General features: G+C 51.2%; 2 protein-coding genes across 3 annotated transcripts; both read left to right on the top strand.

Annotated features, from left to right (window-relative positions):
• The first annotated feature begins 441 nt into the window (after positions 1–441).
• LOC137141594 (E3 ubiquitin-protein ligase TRIM39-like) lies at positions 442–15,185 on the top strand. The gene is made up of 6 exons (XM_067530523.1): positions 442–813; positions 4,649–4,732; positions 7,958–8,083; positions 8,475–8,497; positions 12,132–12,241; positions 13,721–15,185. Exons 1-6 carry the CDS (start codon positions 442–444, stop codon positions 14,269–14,271), a joined length of 1,266 nt encoding a protein of 421 aa, XP_067386624.1. The 3' UTR covers positions 14,272–15,185.
• A 656-nt stretch (positions 15,186–15,841) lies between these two features.
• Positions 15,842–23,750, top strand: SH3BP5L (SH3 binding domain protein 5 like). 2 transcript variants are annotated; one of them, XM_067530526.1, is made up of 7 exons: positions 15,842–15,873; positions 16,708–17,527; positions 19,065–19,127; positions 19,783–19,911; positions 20,157–20,318; positions 20,925–21,098; positions 21,733–23,750. In XM_067530526.1, exons 2-7 carry the CDS (start codon positions 17,333–17,335, stop codon positions 22,132–22,134), a joined length of 1,125 nt encoding a protein of 374 aa, XP_067386627.1. In that variant the 5' UTR covers positions 15,842–15,873; positions 16,708–17,332; the 3' UTR covers positions 22,135–23,750. The 2 variants fall into 2 exon arrangements, with proteins under 2 accessions (XP_067386627.1, XP_067386626.1); XM_067530525.1 differs by lacking the exon at positions 15,842–15,873 and having other exon boundaries at positions 16,411–17,527.
• The last annotated feature ends 2,865 nt before the right edge of the window (positions 23,751–26,615 follow it).

A 26,615-nucleotide genomic window follows, 5' to 3' on the forward strand; every position in this document is an offset into this window, starting at 1 on the left:
TACACAAGGCGTCCCCTGCCGCCACCGCGGAATTCCCCCCCCGTCGCCGCCGAAACCCCGAATTTTCCCCTGCCGCTGAATTTGCCCCTGCCGCCGCCACAGTCCCCCCTTCCGCCTCCGAATTTCCCCTGCGGCCGTCGCAGTCCCCCCTGCCGCCTCCCCACTGTCCCCTGCCTCGGCAAACCCCGCCACCGAAAAGCGGCAAACGTCGGCAGTGGCACTTGACCTGAGCCGACTGGTACTCGGGAAAAAAAGGCTGAGAGCCACTGCAGTAAAGCACGTATGTGGCTGTCTAAGCGCTGGGCTGTGGAGAGCTCAGTGAGGCATGGTGCGGGGTGCCAGGGAGCTGAGCTGCAGGGGGCAAGCTGTGGGATGCCAGGAAACTAAGCTGAGCTCTGCAGAGATTCCAGCCGCACAGCTGCCCCTCGTGTGCCTCCTGCCATGACCGAGACCAGCCTGATCCAGGAACTGCAGTTGGAGGTTACCTGCTCCATCTGCTGTCAGTACATGGAGGAGCCTGTCACGTTGGACTGTGGGCACAACTACTGCCAGGCCTGCATCAGCCAGCACTGGGACAGGGTGGAGGAGGAGGAAGAGCTGAAGCAGTGTCCCCTGTGCTGCCAGTCCTTCCGAAAACGCAGCTTCCGTCAGAACAAGCTGCTGGCCAACGTGGTGGGGATTGTGCAGAGGTTCTCTCTGCCAGCCACCAGCCTGGGACAGCCCCAGCTGCAGGACCAGGACCAGGATGTGCGCTCCAGATCCAGCACGCTGTGTGGGGTGGAGTCCCTAGGGCAGGACCCCCAGGGGCAGCAGGTAAAATGGCGAGCGGTCCTCAGCACAGCAGGTGGGAGTGGGGGAGGGAGTGTTCCTGCAGCTGGGTGGTGCCCTTCTCCTTCCTCTGCCCTGATATCACCAGGGACAGGCTGTTGGGGGACTCATGGCAATTGGGAGGGGTCTCACTGGACCTTGGAGGATCTGGTTAGCCCTGCAGCTGGGCATGGCTGAGGGGCAGGAGTGCCACTGAGCAGGGCTGGATTAAGGCAGTCCTGGTGCCCGAGGCATACCTTCACATGTGGCCCCCAGCAGCCCCACAACATGCTCCGATCCCCACTTAGAATGGGACAGCCGTGGGGAGCTCCCCACCTAGCCAGGCAGTTGGGGGGCTGGAACATGCTCATTCCATATTGGGCTCATTTCACAACTCAGGGAGTTTCCCACAACCACAACCGGCACCCCTGGGCTAGATGGGTCCATTGATCTGAATCTGAACTAGGGTGGCAGGGAGGGGTTGGGGATAAGCGGGCTGAATGGGGCCCATTGTTGACCTTATCTCGCTTGGCAGAGTGTGTGCGCGTAGGGGTGGAGGGGGGAATATCCTGAGTTAGTTGGGCTCATGGGTCTGGTCTGGGGCAGTGGGAAGGGGGATGGCTGTGTGTAGGGCTAGAAGGGCCCATTGGTCTGGGTGGCAGGGATTGGGGATACCGGGCTAGATGAGCCCATTGCTCTGATCCGCTTTGCTGTTTCCTAGTCAAATTTGGCAGAGTTTACATTTCTGTCCCATTTCTATTCAGTTCACAATTCGTATCAAAGGGACTGGGAACAGAAGCTAGCACTGGTTCCCATTCCTTCCTCTTGGGCCTCAAATAGTCCCTCGGTGTGGCGGACCAACCTCCCCTTAGCCAGTCCTGTGGTTTTCTGTGTAAAGACCAGCCCTCTGAACTGCTGTTCTGCTTCCCTTCCTGGCATGCCGTGGGGAAGTGAGCTGTGATTCCCCCTTTGATCTCACCAGCTCTGATCTCACATGTTGACATGCTATAGCTGAAGCAATTTAACTCACTGAGGCGAGGGTCTACTCTTAAAAGTTAGACTGACCCAGCTATGTCAGTCAGGGTGTGAAAAAGCCACACCTCTGACCTACATAGCTGTGGTGACCTAACCCTCAGTGCAAATGAAGAACACTTCCATCAATGTAGCTTCCGTCATTCGGGGAGGTAGCTTTCCTGCACCAACAGCAAAACCCCTTCTGTCAGCGTAGGCTGCGTCTACACTACAGGGGCATGCCAGCATAGCTAAACCAACAGAGCTATGCTGCTGGTGTTATTCAAATAATAAATATCACAGGATCTTTTTCAGGGGATAAAGCAACAAGCCACGTTTATTGTGAATACAGAAATTTGGTAAATAGAAATTTGGTATCAATAGAAAGAACAGTATCAACACTGTAATAACATCAATATTGTTCCTTACTTTTAGTGAAATAGTATCAATAATGTAACCACTAGGAAAACAGTATCAACATTGTATCAATACTACAATCACAGAGATTCCTATTAATAAAATATACTTTGTTGACACATGTTTTAATTGGTACTTTCATTCACTCATACACACAGACAGGCATACACAGACAGGGAGAAAGACAAACATATATACATAGGGGTCTCACAGATGTTATAGTTACCAGCCTCTTGGTGCTCGTGGTAGTCACTGGCCAGGTGACTGTAGCACGAGGATGAGGAGCAAGGTTCTGCCAATGCGCATCGGTACTCCTGGCTGATGTGATGATGTAGACCCGAACCTCCAGCCTTCACCTTTCTGTCCCATTTTTATAGGAAAAAGACCCATGTAAGTCTATGGGTTTTTGCTCTGTCATGCTGCATCTGCATTTGGTGTGATCCTTAATCACCCACATTGTTGCAAGCCTGATCAGATTTTGTTCTTTGAAGTGGGCTGGCTCCAGAGTTATCAGGGTGGACTCCTCTTCGGCCAGTTGAGTGGTAAAAGTTATTATCTTTGCCCCTTTCTTCTTCTCTCAAATGTTTTAAGTGAGGCAGGTGTTTTCTTCATCTGTTTCGATATCCCTTATTTAGACCAATTGTTCAATCACTCTCCCTGTCTACATCCACTTCAATTGCTCAATCATTCACACTTCAATCATTCAGTGCCAACTCCTAGATGAAGAGTTCACACATTATTTTTAAAGCAAACACTATTTCATTTTTGTCAATGTCTTTTACAATTAGGTAGGTATATTACATTTCACAGTGTGGCTTCTCATACTTAAAATAGGGTTTTTACAAATATATATATTGAAAGTGGGTAAAATTAACAGATAAAATGGTTAATGGAGTGGCTTTACAAACAATCTTAAACCAAATAGAATTATACAAAATACAGACAGACTTGAATTATTATGCAGTAAATGGATATTTTAGAAAGACTGAGATGAACATTTCAAAGGGTAGAACAATACCAGGCAGTTGAGGTTTTAACTTTTGATTAAAATTACAATGTATCAGGCTGAAGTGCCTTTTGGTAGAAATGGGGGTGGGAGGTGTTTGTGGCTCTGTTCTTTTACAAAAACAGGATTGGGCCAACATTGGTGGACGCTTTGTAATGTAGATGGAGCCAGAGGTGGGGTTTTTCCAGTTCAGCCAATCCACAGTGGGGATGCTCTTATTCTTGTTTAGCAATCGATTTAAAGTAAATCAAAATAAGAGTCCACACAGGTTTTAAACTCAACCGATTTAAAGCTAGATTTAAAGTAAACCAGTGCAGTGTGTGTGTAGACAAAGCTGCAGAGAAAATATGCAGAATCCTGCTGCTAGCCAGGCCTATTTAAGGGCTTGTCTACACTTGAAATGCTACAGCAGCACAGCTGCAGATCCTTCACTCAAGCACTTCAGTGTAGACACTACCTATGCCTGCGGGAGGTGTTCTCCTTTCCTCATAGATAATTCACCTCCCTGAGAGGCAGTAGCTTGAATAACAGAAGAACTCTTCTATTGCCCTTGTGCTGTCTACACAGTGACTTAGGTCAGTTTAACTATGTCTCTCAGGTGTGAATTTTTCAATACCCCTGAGAGACATAGCTTGTTCTACCTAATTTTCTAGTGTAGATCAGCTCTACACTGTCTACACTGCAATTGAAAACACATGCCTGTCCCATGCCATCTGACTCGGTCTCACATGGGACTCGGGCTAAGGAGCTGTTTAATTGCAGTGTAGACATTCCGACTCAGGCTAGAGCCCGGGGTCTAGGACCCTACAAGGTGGAAGGGTATCAGAGCTGGGACTGCAGTCCTACACATAATTAAACACACAGCAAGAGACAGCCCCTGCCCTGAGTCTGAATTAACGAAAGAAGGATTATTATCCCTATTTTACATCTAAGTAAGTGAGCCTGCAGAGATATTTTTTACATGGCCAAAGTTCATGGGGTTCAAAGGCCATAGGGTTCAGTAGGTTGGGTGCTGAGCATGTTTGAAAATCTGGTCCTCACTAAATGGGAGCTGGTCTCTTGTCAAAACTTGTCCTGAGGGTCAACCAGGAAGTTGTGGTGGATTTGGGAGCTGAACCCAGATCTTCTGAGTCCTGGCACTGGGTATCCCTTCCTCTGAGGATCCTGTTAGGCTGAATAGGAAGGGAAACATTCTGGCAGTGAGTTCTCTAGGGTTGGCGATATCTAACACTAAGGCTGCACTAGTTTAATGGGTAGGAGACAGGAGGACAGGGTGGATGATATTCCCGAATCCGTCCCTGATGTCCTTTGAATGACATCCTCAGCTGGAGATCCCAGGAACTCTCTCTGCATCCAATACTTAGTGGGATCGATCTGTTCACTAACCAGACCTTCCTCTCCCTCCAGGAGAGTTTCAGGCAGCGTCTGGAGATTCTGAAGAAGGAACTAGCGATTGTTCTGAGCCTTCCATGCAACGGAGAGATGCGAGAGGCAGGTGATCCTATTACCCCATCAGCCAAATCCATGATATGTGTCGGGGAAGCACTGCATATCCCAGGGCTCAATAGCCCACAACCAGGCTCACACATCAATCTTTTGTCTGGTTAGCCACATGGCACTGTAGGACTGTGAGTGCGTGTGTATATTGCACACTAAACCTGGGCTCTGACTCAGGGTTGAGTGCAAGCCCCACTTCTGCCCAACACAAATCCCTCTGATTCCTGTCAGCAGGGACTCAGGGCCCAGGTTCTAGCACCCTGCTAAGGGCTGGATCACATCATAGAGTCATAGAAGATTTGGGTTGGAAGGAGCCTCAGGAGGTCATCTAGTCCTACCCGCTGCTCAAAGCAGGACCAACCTCAACTAAACCATCCCACCCAGAGCTTTGTCAAGCTGGGCCCTAAAAATCTCTAAGGACGGAGATTCCACCACTTCCCTAGGTAACACACTCCAGTGCTTCACCACCCTCCTAGTGAAAAACTTTTTCCTAATATCCTTCCTCGACTTCCCCCATTGCAACTTGAGACCATTGCTCTTTGTTCTGTCATCTGCCACAACTAAGAATAGCCTAGCTCCATCCTCCCTGGAACTCCCTTTCAGGTGGCTGAAGGCTGCTATCAAATCCTGCCTCACTCTTCTCTTCTGCAGACTAAACAAACTTAGTTCCCTCAGCCTCTTCTCATAAGTCTTGTGCTTCAGCCCCCTAGTCATTTTTCTTGCCCCTCATTGGGCTCTCTACAATTTGTCAACATTCTTTCTATACTGGGGATTCAAAACTGAACACAGTACTCCAAATGTGGCCTCACCAATGCCGAATAGAGGGGAATAATCACTTCCCTCGATCTGCTGGCAATGCTCCTACTAATGCAGCCCAATATGCTATTAGCCTTCTTGGCAATAAGGGCACACTGTTGACTCATATCCAGCTTCTTATCCACTGTAACGCCCAGGTTCTTTTCTGCAGAATTGCTGCCTACCCCGTCAGTCCCCAGTCTGTAGCTGTGCATGGGATTCTTCTGTCCTAGGTGCAGGACTCTGCACTTGTCCTTGTCCTCATCAGATTTTCTTTGGCCTAATCCTCCAATTTGTCTGCATTCCTCTGTATCCTATCCCTGCCCTCCAGCGTATCCACCACTCCCCCCAGCTTAGGGTCATTTGAAAACTTGCTGAGGATGCAATCCACCCCATCCTCCAGATCATTAATGAAGAAGCTGAACAAAACTGGCTCCAGGACCAACTCCTGGAGCACTCCGCTTGTTACCAGCTGCCAACTAGACATCAAGCCTTGATCACTAACCATTAAGCCCAATTATCTAGCCAGCTTTCTATCCACTTTATAGTCCATTCATCCAACCCATACTTCTTTAACTTGCTGATAAAAATACTGTGATAGATCATATCAAAAGCTTTGCTAAAGTCAAGATACACCGTTACTTTCCTCACATCCGCAGAGCCAGCCTTCTTATCACAAAAGGCAATCCGGTTGGTCAGGCATGACTTGCCCTTTGTGAATCCATGCTGACTGTTCCTGATCACCGTTCTCTCTTCCAAGTGCCTCAAAATGGATTCCTTGAGGTCCTTCTCCGTGATTTTTCTGGGGACTGTGGTGAGGCTCACTGGTCTGTAGTTCCCCAGATCCTCTTTCTTCCTTATTTTGAAGATGGACACTATATTTGCCTTTTTCCAATTGTCCGGGACCTCCTCTAATGACTACGAGTTTTCAAAGAAAATGGCCAATTGCTCTGCAAACAATCACATCAGCCAATTCCCTCAGCACCCTCAGATGCTTTGCATCCAGCCCCATGGACTTGTGCATGTCCATCCTTTCTAAAGTGTCCTGAACCTGTTCTTTCACCACTGAGAGCTGCTCATCTCCTCCCCATTCTGAGTTGCCCAGTGCAGTAATCTGGCAGCTGACCTTGTCTGTGAAGACAGAGGCAAAGAAAGTATTCAGCTCTTCAGCTTTTTTCACATCTGTCACTAGGTTGCCTTCCATATTCTGTAAGGGGCCCATACTTTCCCTGACCTCCTTCTTGTTGCTAACATAGCTGTAGGAACCCTTCTTGTTATCCTTCATTTTCCTTGCTAACTGCAACTTCATTTGTGCTTTTGCCTTCGTGATTTCACTCCTGCATGCTCAAGCAGTAATTTTATACACCTCCTGAGTCATCTGTCCAAGCTTCCACTTCTTGTAAGCTTCCTTTTTGTGTTTAAGCTCACCGAATACTTCTTTTTTAAGCCAAGCTGGCCGCTTGCCATATTTGCTATTCTTTCTGCACTTCAGGATGGTTTATTCCTGCACCCTCAATAAGGTTTCTTTAAAATACAGCCAGCTCTCTTGGACTCCTTTTCCCCTTTTATTAGCCTCCAAGGGGATCCTTCCCATCAACTCTCTCAGGGAGTCAAAGTCTGCTTTTCTGAAGTCCATGGTTTGTATTTAGCTGTTCTCCTTTCTTCCTTTTGTCAGGATCCTGAACTCAACCATCTCATGGTCACTGCTGCTCAGCCACACACTACAACTTCCCCTTCCCGTTCTTCCTTCTTTGTGAGTCCCGAGTTCTGTTGTGACATGGGTCCAAACCCTGTCATTTTGCAGTGTGAATCCAGAGGTAAAATCACCCCCCTATTTCTTCTCACTACACTACTGTTGATACATCCTAGGATCACATTAGCCCTTTACTGATCAATATTGTCCTAGGAGCTCACATTGGTTGCTTGTCCACCATCCCTACTCACTCTTTCCAGGTTCTTCCTCTGTAGTCCTTGAATGTCTGTACTCCCATTTTTAAGCAGGTTAGGCAGCTCTGTTAACACCCTCGTTATTCAGGTGTGTCCCAGACCTCTCTAGAGCTGTGTCCCCAAGGCAGCACTGAGACACCCTATTGGGCTCCTGTAAGACCAGTGCTACACTTACCTGGAAAGTCAATGGCAGTTGATGGGATTTACACAAGCTACGTAGACTAGATTATGTAACTCCCATTGACTTCGTAACTCCTCTTCTACACAGCATCTTCGCTGTGCTGCGCTGACGGGAAATGCGTTCCTGTTGACGCAGCTCTACGCCACTTGAGAGGGTGGTTTTATTGAGTCGACTTCCAGATAAATTGAGCGGGTTTTCATTGACCGCTCAATCAATCCGGATAGATCGATCTGACGGCAGCGAATTTGCCGCCGTTGGTGAAGACATACCGTAAGAGCCCACTCTCTGCCCTGCAGCACCTGCACCACTTCCTGCATGACGGGCAGCAGATGGTCCTCCAGAAGCTGCAGGAGCTGGAGGAGGAGAATGGCACAAACGAGGAGGGGCAAGAAAGAAAAGAGGAGCCAGGCCCGGAGCCGCAGGTGAGATGACAACACAGAGTCACAGCCAGGATTCAAGGGACAAGCCTCCTGAGGAGACCCCTACTCATTGTAGGGCTGCCGATGTCAGTTCAGAATTGTCCCCTGGATTCTAATGTGATGTGGGGACAAGGAGTATTCAGCAAGGGGCTCTCACAATCAGTGTTGGACCCAATGCCCCAGTCCGGCACTAGGGGGGCTGTGCTGCATGGAGGGGGTTCAACAGGGCACCCCACTCTCCACAGACAGTCAAGGCTGGTCCCAATGCCTCAGTGCATTGGATGCCATTAGAAAGGCAGGGCCAGAGGGAAGGGAAGGATTTTACTCAAAGTGTGAAAAAGAAAACCTGCAATGTAACCTGACTCTCTTCCTTCCTCTCTCTCGTATTTTTCAGGATAAAAATATCACCTGGAGCAGGTAAGGGTTCTCCCTTTCTTAGATAGTGCAATCTTTTAATATAGGCAACCCCTCACAACCTTCAGAAACCAGAGATCTGGCTATCTTGTATTTATTAAGTATCTATCGCTTTGGTATCCATCTATCCAGATGCTCCAGAGGGAGGGAGGGAGATGATGTGAGCATGTGGATGTAGTGTCGACTGGATGAAAGTCCTTAATGCAGGTACCTTCTCTCCTTTCGGGGTCCCCTGAGCTGTGCGGATGCCGGGATGAGCTGGGAGGTGCTGTCTCCCAACTCCGTGACGGTGTGGCTGGGTCCATGCAGACTGAGCATGCCCAGCCCCAAATGGAGGTGGATCACTGTCAGTCCATTGCTCCTGGGAATGTTCTGGGTAGCACGGTTAGCTGCAGAATCCGGTGACCTGCCTCTGGGAGTGAGGATTAGCTTCTGCTCATTAACTGGTCTCATTTTCATGTCTCAGATGAGGTGCTGGGAGAGACAGGAAGAGCTACTTCCTCTGGATGTCTGAGCTCAGTGAAAGCTCTCAGAGGAAGGCCTTGAAGTAACAGCATCTCAGCTGCTTTTCTAAGCTATGACCCAGTTTTTTAGCTGGTGCAAATCAACATAGCCACATTGACTCTAATGGAGTCATCTTGATTGACACCAGCCAGACAGCTGGCCCCATGGACTCCAATGGAACCATGGCCAATTCCCACCAGCTGGGGGTCTGGTCTCATTGATTCCAGTGCAGTAACTCTGATTTCCACCAGCTGGACACCTGGCTCTGTGTGTGTGACAGTGTGTCTGGGTATATGGGAGGTGGCAGAGGATAACTGCATAACTATATTTATCTAGAGAGTACCTGTGCAGGAGAGGAGTTCTCCAGGGTGACCCCAGAGGAGTGAAAGGCTGAGGCAGAGCTGATCTGTACCTGCAGATAGTGGGGGGGACACAACCCTGGAAAAGTTAAGTCACACACCTCCAGGAAGTCCTTTCCTGGAAAGCAGCACCCCCCTCACTTCCGGAAAGCAAAGACCTCCCCCAGCAGCTTCCAGATGTTCCTCCTGCTTCTCACAGCAGAGTTCAAGCAGTTGCCTCTCCCTGCCAGGTGCAGCTCACAGCTCACCAGATCAGCTGCCCTGCAGGGAGGGGGCCCAGCCGCACCATGTGACTGAGCAATCGCGGGGGCGGGAGGGAATGTGACCCCACATGCCCCCCTACACGTCACCTCTGGACTGAGGCATGTGTACACAGGCCTGCCGACAGCAATTTTAGGTCCCAGGGCAGAACAGTCAATGGCCGCCCCCAGAAATGGATGGCTGAGGTATACAGCCATGGATGATAAGTGAAGCTTCTCCTTGGGGAGGCTAGCTCCCCATCTGCCTCCTCCCGCACTTGGCCTGCTCACCGCTGCATCCCTCCACCCCCACTCAGCCCTGCCGCTTGCTGCTCGCTGTGTCCCTCCTTCCTCCTCTCTTCCACACCCCCTTCCCGCTTGGCCTCCCTGCCATTGTGTTCCTCCTTCTCCCCATTCCTGATTGCCCCCCCCCACACACGCCTCCTTCCCCCTAGACTGCGAACAGCAGCGGGAGAGGTCAGCATGCGGTGAGCGACGGTGGGGGGCTGAGTGAGGAAGAGGGACTTGGCAGTGGGAAGGCTGAGTCGGGAAGGGGGGATGTGGAAGAGAGGAGGGGGGTCAAGCAGGGATGGGGTGAAGGAGGGATGTGGAAAACAGCGGCGCCAAGCGGTGGGGTGATAGGGGGAAACGTGGCAGTGAGTGGGCAGAGCGAAACCTGTAGCATGGCCTGGGGCGGAGCAGGGATGGAGCATGGATGGGGCTGCGGGCAGAAGAAGCAGGACGGGAAGCTGATCTCCCCAAGGGGAAGCTTCAGCAGCTGACCATGGTATCTATCCCACCTGCCCAGGCCCTTTTAAATTGCCAGGCCCCTGGGCAATTGCCCCCTTTGTATCATCCTGCCCCCTCCCCCCCAGCCCGTTGGCAGGTCTGTGTCTACACTACAAAGTTTTGCTGACACAAATTATATTGGCATACAGCCACCGCAGTTAGTACATCACTTATGCTCATGCATACTAGGTTCCTTGGTTGGCAGTATGTGTATTCACCAGGAGTGCAGTGCACCATGAGCAGGTATCCCAGTGTGCCATGCTTTGGAAATGCATGGTGGGGCAGAAATGAATCACGCAGGGGTGACTCAGGGCCCGGGTTCTAGCACCCTTAAGGGCTGGATCACGTCATAGAGTCATAGAAGATTAGGGTTGGAAGGAGCCTCAGGAGGTCATCTAGTCCAACCTCCTGCTCAAAGCAGGACTAACCTCAGCTAAATCATCTCAGCCAGGGCTTTGTCAAGCCGCATCTTAAAAACCTCTAAAGATGGAGATTCCACCACTTCCCTAGGTAACCCATTCCAGTGCTTCACCACCCTCCTAGTGAAAAACATTTTCCTAATGTCCAACCTAGACCTTCCCCTCTGCAACTTGAGACGATTGCCCCTTGTTCTGTCATCTACTACCATTGAGAACAGCCTAGCTCCACCCTCCCTGGAACCCCCTTTCAGGTAGTTAAAGGCTGCTATCAAATCCCCCTCATTCTTCTCTTTTGCAGACTAAACAAGCCTCGTTCCCTCAGCCTCTCCTCATAAGTCTTGTGCTCCAGCCTCCTAATCATTTTTGTTGCCCTCTGCTGGATTCTCTCCAACTTGTCCACATCCTTTTTGTAGTGGGGGGCCCAAAACTGGACACAGTACTCAAATGCGGCCTCACCAATGCCGAATAAAGGGGAATAATCACTTCCCTCGATCTGCTGGCAATGCTCCTACTAATGCAGCCCAATATGCTATTAGCCTTCTTGGCAACCAGGGCATACTGCTGACTCTCATCCAGCTTCTTATCCACTCTTACCCCCAGGTCCTTTTCTGCAGAACTGTTGCCTAGCTCGTCGGTCCCCAGTCTGTAGCAGTGCATGGGATTCTTTCGTCCTAAGTGGAGGACTCTGCACTTGTCCTTGTTGAATCACATCAGATTTATTTTGGCCCAATTCTCCAATTTGTCTAGGTCACTCTGTATCCTATCCCTATCAGGAAAAGGCATTGCAAAAATTCATGGGGCTTTAAAGGAGAGGGGAGGTTTTCAGTCTGCATGACCCTTGGGCAGCAGAATTCACCATTGTGACCAGAGCGGTCAGTATCAGGCATTGTGGGATGGCTGCTGGAGGACTGTAAGGGACAACACAGGTAATGCAGTGTCTACATTTGTGCTGCTTCAGACTATGTAAATCAACTATGGCTCAAAATCACTCATGGAGCTGATGTTACTGTGTCAGCTTAATGGGGGCACTTACATCAGTGGGGAACAAATTTAAGTGTAGACACATGCACAAATGGGACAGCGTAAGGCAGCTTATATCTACCTAACTTTGTCATGTAGTCCAGGCCTGAGGCGGGGCAAAGGCCCATTCAGGCTGGATAGCAGCACTGAGACTGTGGGATCATTGCTCCAAAGGAAGCAATGGGAGCCCAGGGACTTGGCATTTTTAACCCTATAGCAATGGGGAGGAGTTAGCTGGGGTGGTGGCATGCTCCCAGTTTCCTGAGGCTTAGTGATCTCTAACTACACCTCTCTTGGTTGGTTGCAGGTCTAGCAGCAAGAAGCCCTTGAAGCCCCATCCACAGCCACCAAAACCATGTGACTGCCGGATGCCCCTACTGCTCAGGGACCAAAGGATACAGATAAAGGGTTACACAGGTGAAGCGGAAGCAAATCCCACTCCTTTTCTTCTTGCCGCTATTGCTAGGTCCATCTGTGACAGCGTGAGGGGCTAGGGACTGCAGGACTGATGTAAATCAGCCAGGCTTTGCTAGCTGTGGTGATTTGCACCAGCTGTGGACCTGGCCTGATGAGAACCATGGGGCTGCAGGAGGCCCCAGAAAGGGGCTCAGAAGAATGAAATGCAGGGGATTGGATCCCTATGGTGTGCTGTACCCCAGCAATTGCAGCATGTTCCCAATGTCAACTGGATGGTAAGGAGAGGCCCCTGCACCCACAGCCCCAGGGACCAGGCCTTCATCCACACAACTGGTGGGGCATGCCAGCGCAAGAATGAGTTACCCTCATGCTGTCCCATCTTGGGTCAGCCTTCTAGGTGAAGTGGAGGGGCTTACAAGGTAGTTTGGCTTCTGGGACCCAATGGAAAAAGGACTGAGTCAGATCCAGGAAAAAGGACTGAGCCACATTAATTGGGGATATGATAGAGATCTATAAAATCATGAATGGTGTGGAGAAATTGAATAAGAAAGTGTTATTTACCACTTCACATAACACAAGAACGAAGGATCACCCATGAAATTAATAGGAAGCAGACTTACAACAAACGTAAGGAAGTACTTCACACAATGCACAGCCAACCTGTGGAACTCATTGTTAGGGATGTTGTGAAGGCTAAAGAGTTCAAAAAATAATTACATGAGTTCATGGAGGACAGGTTCATCAATGGCTATTAGCCAAGATGGTCAGTGAAGCAACCCCATGCTTTGGGTGTCCTTAGCCTCTGATTGCCAGAACCTAGGAGTGGACAACAGGGGATGGATTGCTTGATAATTGCCCTGTTCTGTTCATTCCTTCTGAAGCACCTGGCAATGGCTACTATCAGAAGACAAGATACTGGGCTAGATGGACCATTGGTCTGACCCAGTATGGCCATTCGTATGTTCTTATCCACCTGCTCATCTCACCTATGCCTCTAAAGCTGTCAATGGGAATGGCTTCAAGTCACTGTCAGCCCAGCCACACTGGAACTGACACCTCAGAGGAAAGGTCCTGTATCCTATCAACTCCCAAGTCAGCCAGTCCCCGCATCCTGGGGCCAGATCAGAGCTAGCAACCCCTGGAAGAGAAACAATCTGTATCTCCACCCCCTGAGCTCCATAGTACCTTCACTCTGAAGCCTGATCAGAGCTGGCAGCCCCTAAAAGGGAAAAGATCTATGTCCCATTCCCCACATCTCCTGAGCCAGCCAGGTCCCCAACTCAGAAAACTCTGAAAAACTCTGGATGTGAGATACATCTAGCAGAGAGTACTTAGGGACAGCTTATATTTTCTGAGAGTAATATTTCTCTCTTTGCTATGGTCTGATCTCTTTTCTTTCCACAGCCCAGATGCACACACTCATCTAATCTATCTATCTGTCTGTCTAATCACACATTTGTTTTCTCTCTCTCCCTTCAGTGGAGGTGACTCTGGATCCTAAAACAGCCAACCCTGAGCTCGTCCTTTCCAGTGACTGGAGGAGTGTGCATCTAGGAGACAAGTGGAAGGACGTGCCCGACTGCCATGAGAGATTCGACATCGAACCTTGCATCCTGGCCTCTGAAGGGTTCTCATCTGGGAGATGTTACTGGGAAGTGGAGGTGGGGGACAATGGCTACTGGACTGTGGGAGTGGCCAGGGGGTCAGTGAAGAGGAAGGGACATCTCACATTCACACCTGAGCATGGCTTTTGGACTGTGGAGATGCACATGGGCAAATATTGGGCTCTTAACACCTGCAGGACCCTTGTGTACTGCAACAAGAGGCTTCGCAGGGTCGGGATTTATGTGGACTATGTGGAGGGGCTGGTGGCTTTCCACAATGCCAAGACCATGGACCATCTCTACACATTCATTGCCTCCTTTACGGAGAAAATCTTCCCTTTCTTCTATACCAACGACAAGACGACCCCACTGGTCATTAATGGTCCAACTGAACAGACGCAGCCTAGTCCATCTTCCATCATTTGACGTGCATGTGCCTTCCGTTGCTCCCAGCATAGACAGAATGTGAGCACGTTGTTTGTGTCTGCACTACAGCCAAACATCCTGTTCAGATGCCATCAAAATGCTTCATTTTGATTTTTTCCTGAGTGAAGGTTTGTCAATGTGAGTGGAATGGAATGTTTCAATTTTTCATTTTGAAGTTTTTCATTTTAAATTTTTTAAAATCCAAGTCAGAATAAAACATCTTAAATGTTATCAGATGAAACATTTTTATTGGCTGGAACCATTTTTTTAAAATGTTGTTGCAAGAAATTTAAATGTAAACAAATCATTCCAATTTGCAGCAAAAATTTTTTTTTGAAATTGCAGAATTTCCCATAAAACAGAAAATCCAGTTCTCACTCATGGAGTAGTAGACTTTTCTGGTTCTGCTTAGGCCTTCAGATGTCACATTTTAAAGCAATTATGAGGAACAGAAACCTTATATCTTTCTTTTTAAATGAGAGGTGAGGGGTTTTTTTTTTTTGTTTTTTTTTTGTAATTACAGGGCTCCAGGAGCTGGGACTTTAAGGGAAACAGCAAATATTATGAGACTTGCCATGAAATCATTGGACTTGGTTCCAAAACCAGAATGTGAATAGGAAGAACTAAATTTTTTTATTAATATTATATATATTTGTATATAAAATTATTTTAAAAATAAATATCTATGGCTTTAAACCAATGTCATGATTTTGGGGGGCAGGGTGTGTGTGTGTCTGACATAGGGTTGCCAACCCTCCAAGACTGTCCTGGAGTCTCCAGGAATGAAAGATTCATCTTTAATTAAAGATTATGTCTGATGAAACCTCCAGGAATACATCCAACCAAAATTGGCAACCCTAGTGACAGCTGGGTCTTGGATACTTTGTGGTTGGTGAAACTGACACTCCCTGTTACTTAGACCCATCACACTCTGGACCAGCCTCACATCGCCATGGCAACAATCACTACTACCATCATTGCCATGGCTACCGTGTTTGCTATGAAAAACTCACAATAAATCTACCTAAAAAAATGAACGTTGGTTTTTGGGGTGATTTTCACTCTTTAATTTAATTTATTTTTTTTTAATTAATATCTAATTGTTTAAAAATAAAATAATGGCTTCTTCCAGCTAGCTCTTCCCCCACACTGTTTCCAGGGCTCTCTGATTGGCTGTTGAGCCTCATGTGGTACGTCAGGTTTCCGCCGTCACTTTGAACGTGCGAGCAGGCTAGGCCCACGCTTCCCTTCCAAGTAGCGAACACTCTATGGGCACCGCCATATTCGCTTCCCTCGTGGTTGCCACCATCTTGTATTACGGCAGGAGGACAGGGCGGGAGAGGTAAAGAGTTACAGCTGGCATCCTAGAGTACCCGGATGTTACCTTCCCTGTTCCCTTCCGCTGAACTGGATCCGTAACCCAAGATGGCGGCGCCAATGTGGCTACTAGCCCTCAGGCTTTGCGCTCATCTATTTACCCCAGCGAGAACTTAGCCGAGCGGGATCGTTGAGCTTCTTGGGATGATTCGCTCTATCTCCTCCCGGCGGCAGCTGGAGGGCAGGGACAGGGGGAAGGGCTGCTCCCATGCGAGCCGCCATGTTGTACGGCAGATATGGGGAAGGAAGGGGGTCCCGGAAGAGTGGTTTCCGGTTCCGGTTGACGCGGTGGGGGCTGGAAGTGCGGACAGTGCAGCCTGCGGTAGCTTGAAGAGTAGGAGATAAACAGCAGATTCCCTCCCCCCCTGTCCTGGGTGCCCGGTCCTGTACACTAAGCTGAGACCCCGGGAGTCGGGCCGGGGCGGGCCGGCGCGGGGGCGGGGGGCATGAGAGCGACGTTGGCTGCAGGGCGCAGCGGGGCGGCTAGCGGGGGCAGGTGCAGGGGGAAGGAGCAGAGTGTGTGTGTGTGTGTGTTTTGGGGGGGTTCAGGTGCGTTTGGAGGGTGTAGTTTGTGACTGAGGAGGGCGAAGGGTGCATTGGGGAGCGGGGGTTGCAGAAAGCTGTGGGATGGGCACGGCGCGTGGCGGGTAGAGTGGAAGGGAAGGGGAAGCTTGCGTTGGGGAGGAGGTTGCTGTAATTTGTATGGTGGGTGCACTGGTGAGGAGGTGGGGATGGGTGCTGGGTGCATTGGGGTGAATGGAGGATGCATTGGGGAGGAGTAGGAGGTGGGGTGGGTGAGATTGCCTTATGGGAAGTAGCAGTAGATGTGCAAGGAGCAACTAGCATGGGTTGAAGCGGGGACCTGGCGACTCTTCTGTGTCATTTAAAGGTGGCAGGGTCCCCATCTCTCTTGGGGGCATACGTGTCTCTGGTAGGGGATGGGGGAGTGTTGGTGCTGATGAGCAGGATCCCCATTCTTCTGTTGGTGTCTGATACAGGGAGCATTTCCTGATTCACTTTCTGCTGGTTATTTTCTAGCCCCCTCTCCTATCTCTGCAGATCCAGCTGTACCCCAGTTCTCCAGGCTTCACACTTTGAGCCCCCGGGGACCAGCTCTTGGATCGACTCTTGTCAGGGTCTCGCTGGGACTGGCAGTGTGGAGTGGAGGGTGTCTGGCTTTCTGCCTTTGGGGATTCTTCTCCATCCCTTTGGCAAGCCCCCTCCTTGGCCTTTGGTCTCTCTCTGAGATTGCTGAGACTCTGTAGTCCTGACGTTTTCTTCTCTGGGGGACCCAGCTAACACATCACCCCCTCCTCTGGCTGGTCAGCGAGACGTGGTTCAGACGCTGGTACGAGGAGGATGCCCATCTCTGATAAATTCTCCAGCACTGCCGTGGTGGATTCCTGAATTTCCTCTCATGCCTCGTCCTTTGATGCCCCAGCCACTCTCCAAGCTCCTGCTTTAACCCAGGGCTGCCGTGACCATTCCTGATTTCCTGCCTGCTCATGGCTCGTATGTCCATGTGACCTGGCGCATGGCCCCTGACCCCTCACTCTACTCCAGTGCATCCAGTGGATGGGTCCACCAGTAGGATGCCTGCGTCCCTGTGAAGGCTCCACTGGCAGCCTGCCTGCTGAGGGAGAGCTGATACTGCCAAGGGGAGGAGTGGCTCGGGGGCCCTGGCATGGAGGACTCAGATCAGAGGTTGGTTCTGGGCATGAACGTGAGGGATGGGCGGCAGACGCCTCCTGGGGAGCTGCGGACACCCACAGAGGAGCTCAGGACGCCTGTCCCTGAGGATGTCTGCAGTGGTGATGAAACCAAGATGCCCCTGAGGGACGAGGAAGATGCAGAGGAAGAGCTGGATCCCAGGATACAGGTGAGGGCTGACTGGACCTGGCTTCCTCTAACACCATCAGTCACTGGTGGGGGTGTAACTGGCTGGCCAGCTACAAGTGACAAGCCCCGAATTCAGTTAAACCAATGTATAAAACACCTTGGAATTGGATTAAAAGGCTTTGTCCAGGCAGGACAGGATTGAAAGGTGTTCTTTGATCCTGTTATTTCACTTGATCTAATTAACACCTCCTGGGACTCCCAAGACTAAGCAATTGTAACTGCAACACATGCTAAACTGGCTGAGTTAAAGCCTTCATAGAATCTTGGTCATGTGGGGCTGGAGGGGATCTCGGGAGGTCCTCTAGTCCAGCCCCCTTAGTCTAGCCACACCTTAGAACAGGGACTGTTTTTCTTTATGTGAATGTACAGTAGAGCCCCAAGGGTGCTACCATAACATGACTCAAGCCATGGTCAGAGATCCATGGTCCCTGGTGCAAGGTCCTGTCCTGCTGCCTCAGGGAACAGAAGAGCCTGTGTGACTAGGACACATGTACCCAGCTCTTATCAGTAGATCTCAGAGTGCTTCCCGTCTCTCAGCCAATCCGTCGCTATCTACATACAGATCCCATCTTCTTACCTCACTTACGTCCCTTGCTTATGTCCGTTCAGAACGCTGCTGCAAAGATCATTTTCCTGTGATCCCCTCACCCATCTCTGCCTGCTGTCTGCTGGCTCCCACTTCTCCACCGCATCACGCACAAACCTTAAGGCTCTTCAGGGCCTTTTCCCTTATATGCTATGGAGATATTGATGCCAGCCTCTGCTCTGCCAATGACACTAGCCTTCGTCATCCACTGGGTAGATTTCCCCACCAACACCTCTCTGCTTTCTGCCATGCTCCCCTGCCCTCACCCCCACATGGAGGAGGAGGAACAGCTCTCATAAACACCCACAAAGCCACTTCACCCCTCTTCTTTAAATCCCTCCTTTGCTATGATGCCTACACGTTGCTTGACAATGGCTAGGGAGCTGCGGCTGATGCTTATCACATGGATCAGAAGTGGCTCATCACTCCTGTGCACTCCCCCATCCACTGTTGTCTTTTGTCTAATTGGGAGCACACCTACGTTATGTAGTTGTTTTGTGTGGTGCCTCGCACAATGGGGCCTTGAACCATGAACATAAGATGCATTATGTGTCAGACATACATTGCCATCAAAGATCCTGAGTCTCAGGTGCAAGTTCTTGTCATTTCTCCTTAGAACAGGTCCACACAATCGCCCCACCTCTTATCTAACACTTCTCACCAGCAGATCTGAGTACAAAGGAGTACAGGATCATTATCAGCATTTCATAGATGGGGAAACTGAGGCACAGAGGGGTAATGCTCTTTGCACTAGTCCATGCTGTGCTGTTCTTGATGCTGTCCCCTCAGCTGTGCCAGGAGGGGAAGGGGAGCAGGGAGAGGCTCTCACTGGCTTGGTGGAGGGGACCCATTAGGGTGACTCTATCCCGCTGAGTCAGGTGTGACGTTGGGCCGGATTCCTGAGCCGCATGTTCTGCCTTCCCCCCTGCAGGAGGAGCTGGAGCATCTCAACCAGGCCAACGAGGAGATCAACCAGGTGGAGCTACGGCTGGATGTGAGTGAACACCAGGCTCCCTGCGGGGCCAGCTGCGTCACCTTGGCCTGACCGTTACCTCTGCCATGTACAGCTCCGTCCGGGCGCCCCAGTCCCCCTGCCACCAACTCTGATTGTCCCCATGCTAGGCCAGCAAGCCTGGCTGTTCCCTTGTGGTGGTCGCGGCCCTTACTGGGCATTTAGTGACCCTCAGGGCTGCTTCTGTGCCCTCCCACCCGCACTGTCCTGTGAAGTTAAGCAGAGTTGGCCTGGATTAGCACTTGCAGGGGCAGCGGGGCTCTCTCTGGCAGTCAGTGCTGGCCTCAGTGCAGCACTTGGGGGTGCTGCGTTTTGGAGAGCGGGATGGGGACTCAGCAGGGGCATTCTCCCTGGCAGTGAGTCCTGGCTTGTGTGGGCACTGTGCTGTGGTGGGGCCCTCTACCCTGGTGGTCAGTGCTGGCCCTAATGCCCGAGTGCAGTGTTTGGGGCATGCTGTGTTTCAGGGAGTGGGATGGGGGATTTCTAAGGGGTGCTCTTCCCCTGGGGGTCAATGCTAGCCCCAATGCAGTGATAGGGGTCCCTCTGCTGCAGGGAGCAGGGTGGTGGGGTCACTGGGGGTGTTCTTCCCCGGCAATCAGAGCTGGCCCCAATGCTGCTGCTCTCCTCCCCACTGCAGGAAGCCAGGACCACATACCGCAGGATCCTCTCTGAATCCGCCAGGAAGCTCAACACCCAGGGCTCCCAGCTGGGGAACTGCATCGAGAAAGCACGTCCCTACTATGAGGCCCGTCGCCTGGCCAAGGAGGTGTGAATGCACCCCTCCGCACCTTGCCCCCGCCTGGCCTTGCCCTGCCCCTCGGACATGCCTTGCCTGCCAACATCAGACTCCTGGGTTCTGTCCTGGTTCTGGGAGGGGAGTGGGGTCTAGTGAGTTAGAGCGGGGAGGCTGGGAGTCAGGATGCCTGGGTTCTATACTTGCTCTGGGACAGGAGTGGGGGCAGGAGTCACTTGCCCTGATCTCCATGTGACTTTCTCCTCCCCTCGGCACAGGCCCAGCAGGAGACGCAGAAGGCGGCGCTGCGGTACGAGCGGGCGGTCAGTATGCACAACGCTGCTCGCGAGATGGTCTTCGTGGCTGAGCAGGGCGTCATGGCTGACAAGAACCGGCTTGACCCCACCTGGCAGGAGATGCTCAATCATGCCACCTGCAAGGTGAGATGTGGGAGCAGGGCCAGGGGGCTGTACCACCCATGTAGGGGGAAACACAGCACCTGCAAGGTCAGATGTGAGGCTGGGGGTGGGACGGGACATACCAACCACATGCTGGGGGCACCACACCACCTTCAAGGTGAGACATGGAAACTGGGCCAGGGAGCTATACCAATTATAAGGGAGAGGGGGCCATGCAAGGTATGAGCAAGGGGATTGTACCAACCATATGGGGGTGCTGATGATGCCACCTGCTGAAGGAGAGCTGGGGGGCCATATCAGCTGGGCACAGGGGAGTGGGACTATGCCACCTGCATGGTGAAAACAATAACCAAATGATCACACCACCTGCCAGAGGAGTGGTGGGGGTGCCGCAAGGACTGTACCAATTACACAGAATGGGGGGGTTTGTACTACACTGCACCGCCTGCGGGGTGACAGCCCGAGTCCCTGTCAGGGAGGGAGGGATGGGGCTGGATGCAGTGTGCGTGGGAGGGTGGGCAGTGGATGGAAGGGACTGAGATCTGCATGGCTCTGTGTGTATGCGAGGGTGCAGGCAGGGTGGGAACGGGAGTCTGGGCAGACGAGCGCATCCTGCTCTGGCTGCAGGTGAATGAAGCGGAGGAGGAGCGGCTGCACAGTGAGCGGGAGCACCAGCGTGTCACCCGGCTCTGCCAGCAGGCGGAGGCCAAGGTGCAGAGCCTGCAGAAATCTCTCAAGCGCGTCATTGTCAAGAGCAAGCCCTACTTTGAGCTCAAGGCCCAGTTCAATCAGATACTTGAGGTAAAGCGCTACAGCTCCGCTGAGATCCTGGCGTCTCTGAGAGGGGGGCTGGGCATGTGTCCATCCCTGCTGAGATCTTGGCATCCCTGGGGCAGGGCCAGGGCATGTGTCCGCCCCCACTGAGACTCTGACATTCCCAGGGTGGCTGGGGTGCACATCTGCCCCTGCTGAGATCAAACAGTGCCCTGGGGGCTGGGTATGTATGCAGTGAAACATACCCACCCTCTGAGATTCCAGAGTGCCCTGGGGTGGCGTGTGTTCCTGTCAGCCTTTGCTGCTGTGCCCTCCCCAGGAAAGGATGGGTTTTCTCATGGCTGCTGCCCCCCATTGGCTGTGGGGCAGAGGAGCAGGGAAAGTATGTGAGGCTGTGGTTGGGTCGTAGCCTACGTGTGTGTTTGGAGCCGGGGGCAGGGTGAGCATGTGCAGAGAACTGAGAGGAAGAGCAGGTGAGGTGAGGGGGCGGGGGGTTGAGTACATAGGATGGAGTTGGGGGGTGTCTTTCTATCCTGGGTTCAGCTCCCCCCACACACCCATCCCCAGGAGCACAGGCCTGGACTAGTGGGGTGGGCATGGGCTGGGTGCTGCAGGGACTGCGAGGGCGCTGTCTAACCCCTGGATCTCCTCCTCCCCCCAGGAGCACAAGGCCAAGGTGACAGGGCTGGAGCAGCGGGTCTCCCAGGCAAAGATGCGTTACTCGGTGGCGCTCCGTAACCTGGAGCAGATCAGCGAGCAGATCCACGCCCGGCGGCTGCAGCGCCTCATCCAGCGCCGGGCCTCGCCAGTGGGGGCAGAGGCCAGCCCGCTGTATGGGGCGGTGGAGGCAGGGGCCGGGCTGGGGGCCGAGTGCCCCCCCGCAGACACGCTCTCCATGCTCAGCCTGCAGACCATCGCCTCCGACCTGCAGAAGTTCGACTCGGTGGAGCATCTGCTGGGGCTGTCGGATGCCACCAGCCTGAACAGCGACGAGCTGGAAGAGCAGGAGCAGCGCCGGGGCGGGCAGGGCCAGTTCAAGCACCACCGTAGTGTCAGCCTCTAACCCCAGCACCAGGCCCTTCCCCTCAGGGAGCCCAGCTGGAAGGGGTTGTGCCAGCTGGGCGGGGAGGGAGTGGTATGGCGGGACACTGCTGCACTGAGGGATGGCAGCCCCTCAGGGGGTCCGCAAAGCACCACTGCTTACTAAGGTGGGGCCCAAAGAAACTACATCTCCCAGGGGGCATTGCTTCCCCCCCCTCGGTGAGTGCCCTCTGACACGGCACCTCCTGGGGGGCATTGCTTCCCCCCCCCCCTCGGTGAGTGCCCTCTGACACGGCACCTCCTGGGGGGCATTGCTTCCCCCCCCCCCTCGGTGAGTGCCCTCTGACACGGCACCTCCTGGGGGGCATTGCTTCCCCCCCCCCTCTCGGTGAGTGCCCTCTGACACGGCACCTCCCTGGGGCATTGCTGTCCTTACACAAGTAACATGGAGGCTGCTGGTTCCAGCCCACAGGGCCATCTCGGTCCCCTGAGGCAGGTCTCTGTGCTGGAGCCATGGCCCTTTGCTGGAGAGGCATCACCACCAGACCTCACCCCCAGCATGCAGCGGAGCAGAGCACCCAGCTCCCTTTGAACGCTGCGGGCTGGAAGCCGTGGTCTCCCCAGAACAAGGACAATGCCAGCGCTTCTGACTTTATGCCCACTATTCGTGGTCTGGACCCTTTGCTGACCTGGCCTCTCGCACGGTTAAATGTCCTAGGACCCCAGGAAGGGGAAGCAAAATGTGCTGCTGTCTAACACACTACATTCCCTGGGCCTGAGGCTATTGCATGTGTATATCCAAGGGGGCAGGGTGGGGACTGCTGACTAGGACCCTATGGTGCCCGCTCTCTGATAGCTGCAGCTCTGTTCTTGTCCCTTAGCACTAACCACAGGCTGGTGAGGGCTCTGCTGAGACACAGAGATGGCCTGGAGACAATGCCTTCCCCTAGTGGTGTACACAGACTGGCCCAGTCTCCTCTGCCTGTCCCATGGAGCCCAGCAGTGTGTGCTGGGTGGGATGCTCACCTCCCACAGGGTAACAGGAGAATTTCGGTGCTTGGTGCCTGGGGTTTGTCTCCCACTGACAGAGAGCACAGGAGCAGCCCGTGCAAACTTTGTAGCTTTCCCCTCCATTCACGGGCGGCTGGGCTCAGAGATGCCTGAGCAAAGCATTTTCACTTGAAAGGTGGGAAGGAGCTTATTCCGTCACGCACCAGATGGCTCACTTTGAGCAGGGCCTTATACCCTTACCCAACCCTGTTTCTCCAGGTCAAAATCCCCCTCCAATTGTCCTTTATATCTGTGCTGCGTGGGAAATAATTTGCACTAGTTGGTGTGGGGAGGGGGGATGGGAGAGTGGGTCTCGGTGTAGCTTGGGGTATTAGAGCTCCATGTGCATGTCCTGGAGCCCACTCCAGGCCCATCCATGCCCCCTGCGGTCTCCCAGGGGCTGGGGCTGCCTCCTCTCTGCGTGATGGACACCCCTCTTGGTGGGGGGGTTGCTGCTGTGACCTGGTGTGGTTTCACTCTGCTGTGGCTGTGATGATAACTGTGCCAGTTTGAGGCAGCCCAATGGCTCTGTGTGAATGAGCGGCTGTGCTGCATATTTTATTTAAAGTAAAGCTGATCCCCGTGGAGTTTTGTGCGTCCGTCCCTCTGTCTGTCTCATGATTCAATGCAATCCTGGATTGTCCGCACTGCAAACTCACAATATTGTAGCCGGTTCCTGGCACCCTCCTCTGACCTGAGTGCAACTGAGGGTTTAGTTGTGTTCATGCAGCAGCTGGTTTTTGTAACACTACTTTGCAAACTCAAGGATTAAACACCAACTAGCAGCAGGAGTTGGCTGTTATCCTCTAGAGGGGGATGTTGGACAGTTTGCCAGGGTTTTACAATTTCCTAGCATAGTCTTGAATCAGCTGTATTTGCTCTACACTGCACTGCACTTTGTGTGGGAGGGGGAAATCTGAGCTGAGCAGCCATCCCAGAGTGCCCAAGCAGCCTAAGGGTTTGTCTACACTGGAAAATTTTCACTTACACTGATGTAACTTGCTTTGTGGACACTCTTATTCCAAAGAGTGGCTTCTTTTAAGATTAGTTTAAACTACTTCCAAAGTAACATAAGGTTAAAATGGAAAAAAATCACTCTTAGTAACAATGTGTCCACATGGGGAGATACACTGGTGCAATTATAGTGGTTTAAATTCACTTCTGTTACACCATGGTAGTTTCCTGTGTAGACAAGCCCTGAGAGAGGCCCTGCTCTGAGTCAGTAGCAAAGCCAAGAATAAAGGTAATTTGGGAAAAAAATAATTGAAATATTTTTGATGGAAAAATCTATATTATGAAGACAGTGGGTGAAATATCAATTTATCTGAAAATTCCTTTTGGGGGAAAAATATTTTTAAACCTTTTGAAAGTCTGAATTTTACGGCTTTATAGAATCAATGAGGGCAGCTGCCAATTAGTTGTGGTGGAAACATTTGATCTTTTCTAGATCAAAATATCTCCTGTTCGTGTTGTAATGAAACAGTTTAACATTCTGTTTCATTAAAGTGTGTGTTTGTGTATTTTGAAGTCACACAAAGCAGCCTTTTCAAAACAATGTAGCATTTCTTAACGGGAATTCAGCAGGAGATGGTTCTTAGGTCAGCGTGGGGAAAGGTAAGCTTAAGGTGGAGTCCATAGTGGTAGGAGCGATGGCCCCAAGATACCATGTTCTCAGCTTCAACTTTGCCTTCTCTAAAAACAACGAGAGTTCTGTGGCACTTTAAGACTAACAAATTTAATTTTTGTAGGCATCAGCTTTCGTGAGACTCAGCTCACTTCGTCAGATGCAGAGGTAGAATGATACAGTAAATAGGAAACATAGATATACAAGTGCATAGAGAACAATGGGGGAGGTGGATGAAAGCCGGGTACTTGAGGGTTAATGAGTCATTGAGTAGGAGGTGAAAATGGGTGAGCAAAGCAATTACCTCTTGTAATGAGAGAGCCATTCCAAATCTCTGTTTAAACCCAGTTTGAATGTATCAAGTTTGCAGATCATTTCTAACTCAGCAGTTTCTCTTTGAAGTCTGTTTTTGGAGTTGTTTTGGAGAAGTATGGTGACTTTCAGGTCAGTGACAGTGTGCCCTGGAAGATTAAAATGTTCTCCCACTGGTTTATGGATGTTGTTATTTTTTATGTCTGATTTGTGTCCATTTATCCTTTTGCGTAGTGATAGTCCAATTTGGCCAATGTACATGGTAGAGGGGCATTGCTGGCACATGATGGCATATATAACATTAGTGGATGTACAGGTGAATGAGCCTCTTATGGTGTGATTGATGTGGTTAGGACCAGTGATGTTGTCACTAGAGTCAATGTGTGGGCAGAGCTGAGAATGGGATTTGTTGGAGGGATAGGCTCCTGGGTTGGATTTTTTTGTAGGTGTATGGTTGCTGGTGAGTATTTGCTTCAGGTTGGGGGGCTGTCTGTAAGCCAGGATGGATCTGTCGCCCACTGCCTGAGCAAGAGACGGATCATCTGCTAGGATAGGTTGTAGATCTTTAATAATGTGTTGGAGAGATTTTACCTATTTTCTGTATTACTGCATTTGAAGAAGAGAGCTAAGTCTCTCGAAAGCTTATGCTCTCTCTGCAAATATTAAATTTGTTAGTCTTTAAAGTGCCACAGAACTCTCGTTGTCTTTGCTGTATACAGACTAACACGGCTACCCCTCTGGAAAAATTTGCCTTCTCTGTCGCTGTCTGTGTCTGTAACAGCAACCTAAAGACCCATCTATTCACACCTGCCCTTCCTTTATTTCTAGATGCAGTCTTCCATTCTGCTTTCCTGCAGAGTTTTGAGGGAAATCATCTGCTCTGAGGCCTGGACCTGAAAATTAGATCGACCTGGCTACATCATTCAGGCCTGTGGAAAGGGTGCCCTGTGTGATGTGGTTAGGTTGACCTGACTCCCACTGTAGATACAGATTGACAGAAGAATTATTCTGTCAATCTGTATGTACCAACTGCCTCTGGGCGAGGTAGATTAATTACATTGATAAGAAGAAACCCTTCTGTTGATGTAGGAAGTGTCTATGCTACGGCATCAGGGATGGAGCACCATAGCTGAACCACTGTTATGTAGACATACCCTTAGCTGCCTCTTTAGTTCAGCATTAATGGTCCAGTCCTTAGCCCTTCCATAATCAATACAAAGTCTTCCATTCATGTGTTTAGATTCCAGCCTATTCTCACTAAGCTGTCTGGTTTCAGCCTAGAAAATGTGACACTGAAGCCTGTCCTTTAGCCCCCTGTCCCAGGGAGGAAATCAGCTCTTTCCCCCATTGGGCAGTGATACAAAGTATATGTACAGAGTCACACATATAGTTCATATGGGTGCTACCAAATGTTCCCACCTCTGTCACACCCTCCTGCCCCATTACAAGGTGACAGGCTAGCTGAGCTCCTCCATTAACCCCCTCAGTCACCCAGTAATGGTTTCCCAGCACATCAG

The sequence above is a fragment of the Emydura macquarii genome, unplaced genomic scaffold (genome assembly GCF_026122565.2).
Source record: "Emydura macquarii macquarii isolate MOO-44397 ecotype Brisbane River unplaced genomic scaffold, CSIRO-AGI_Emac_v2 contig_3101, whole genome shotgun sequence".
NCBI classification, from domain to species: Eukaryota; Metazoa; Chordata; order Testudines; family Chelidae; genus Emydura; species Emydura macquarii.

Excerpts from the sequence above, each read along its gene's own strand:
- LOC137141594 (XM_067530523.1), top strand. The coding sequence starts at position 442 with ATGACCGAGACCAGCCTGATCCAGGAACTGCAGTTGGAGGTTACCTGC. Across the intron at positions 4,733-7,957 it reads GCAACGGAGAGATGCGAGAG|CACCTGCACCACTTCCTGCA; the intron begins GCAGGTGATCCT and ends TCTGCCCTGCAG. Across the intron at positions 12,242-13,720 it reads ACAGATAAAGGGTTACACAG|TGGAGGTGACTCTGGATCCT; the intron begins GTGAAGCGGAAG and ends CTCTCCCTTCAG.
- SH3BP5L (XM_067530526.1), top strand. The coding sequence starts at position 17,333 with ATGGAGGACTCAGATCAGAGGTTGGTTCTGGGCATGAACGTGAGGGAT. Across the intron at positions 19,912-20,156 it reads CCCGTCGCCTGGCCAAGGAG|GCCCAGCAGGAGACGCAGAA; the intron begins GTGTGAATGCAC and ends CCCTCGGCACAG. Across the intron at positions 20,319-20,924 it reads TCAATCATGCCACCTGCAAG|GTGAATGAAGCGGAGGAGGA; the intron begins GTGAGATGTGGG and ends CTCTGGCTGCAG.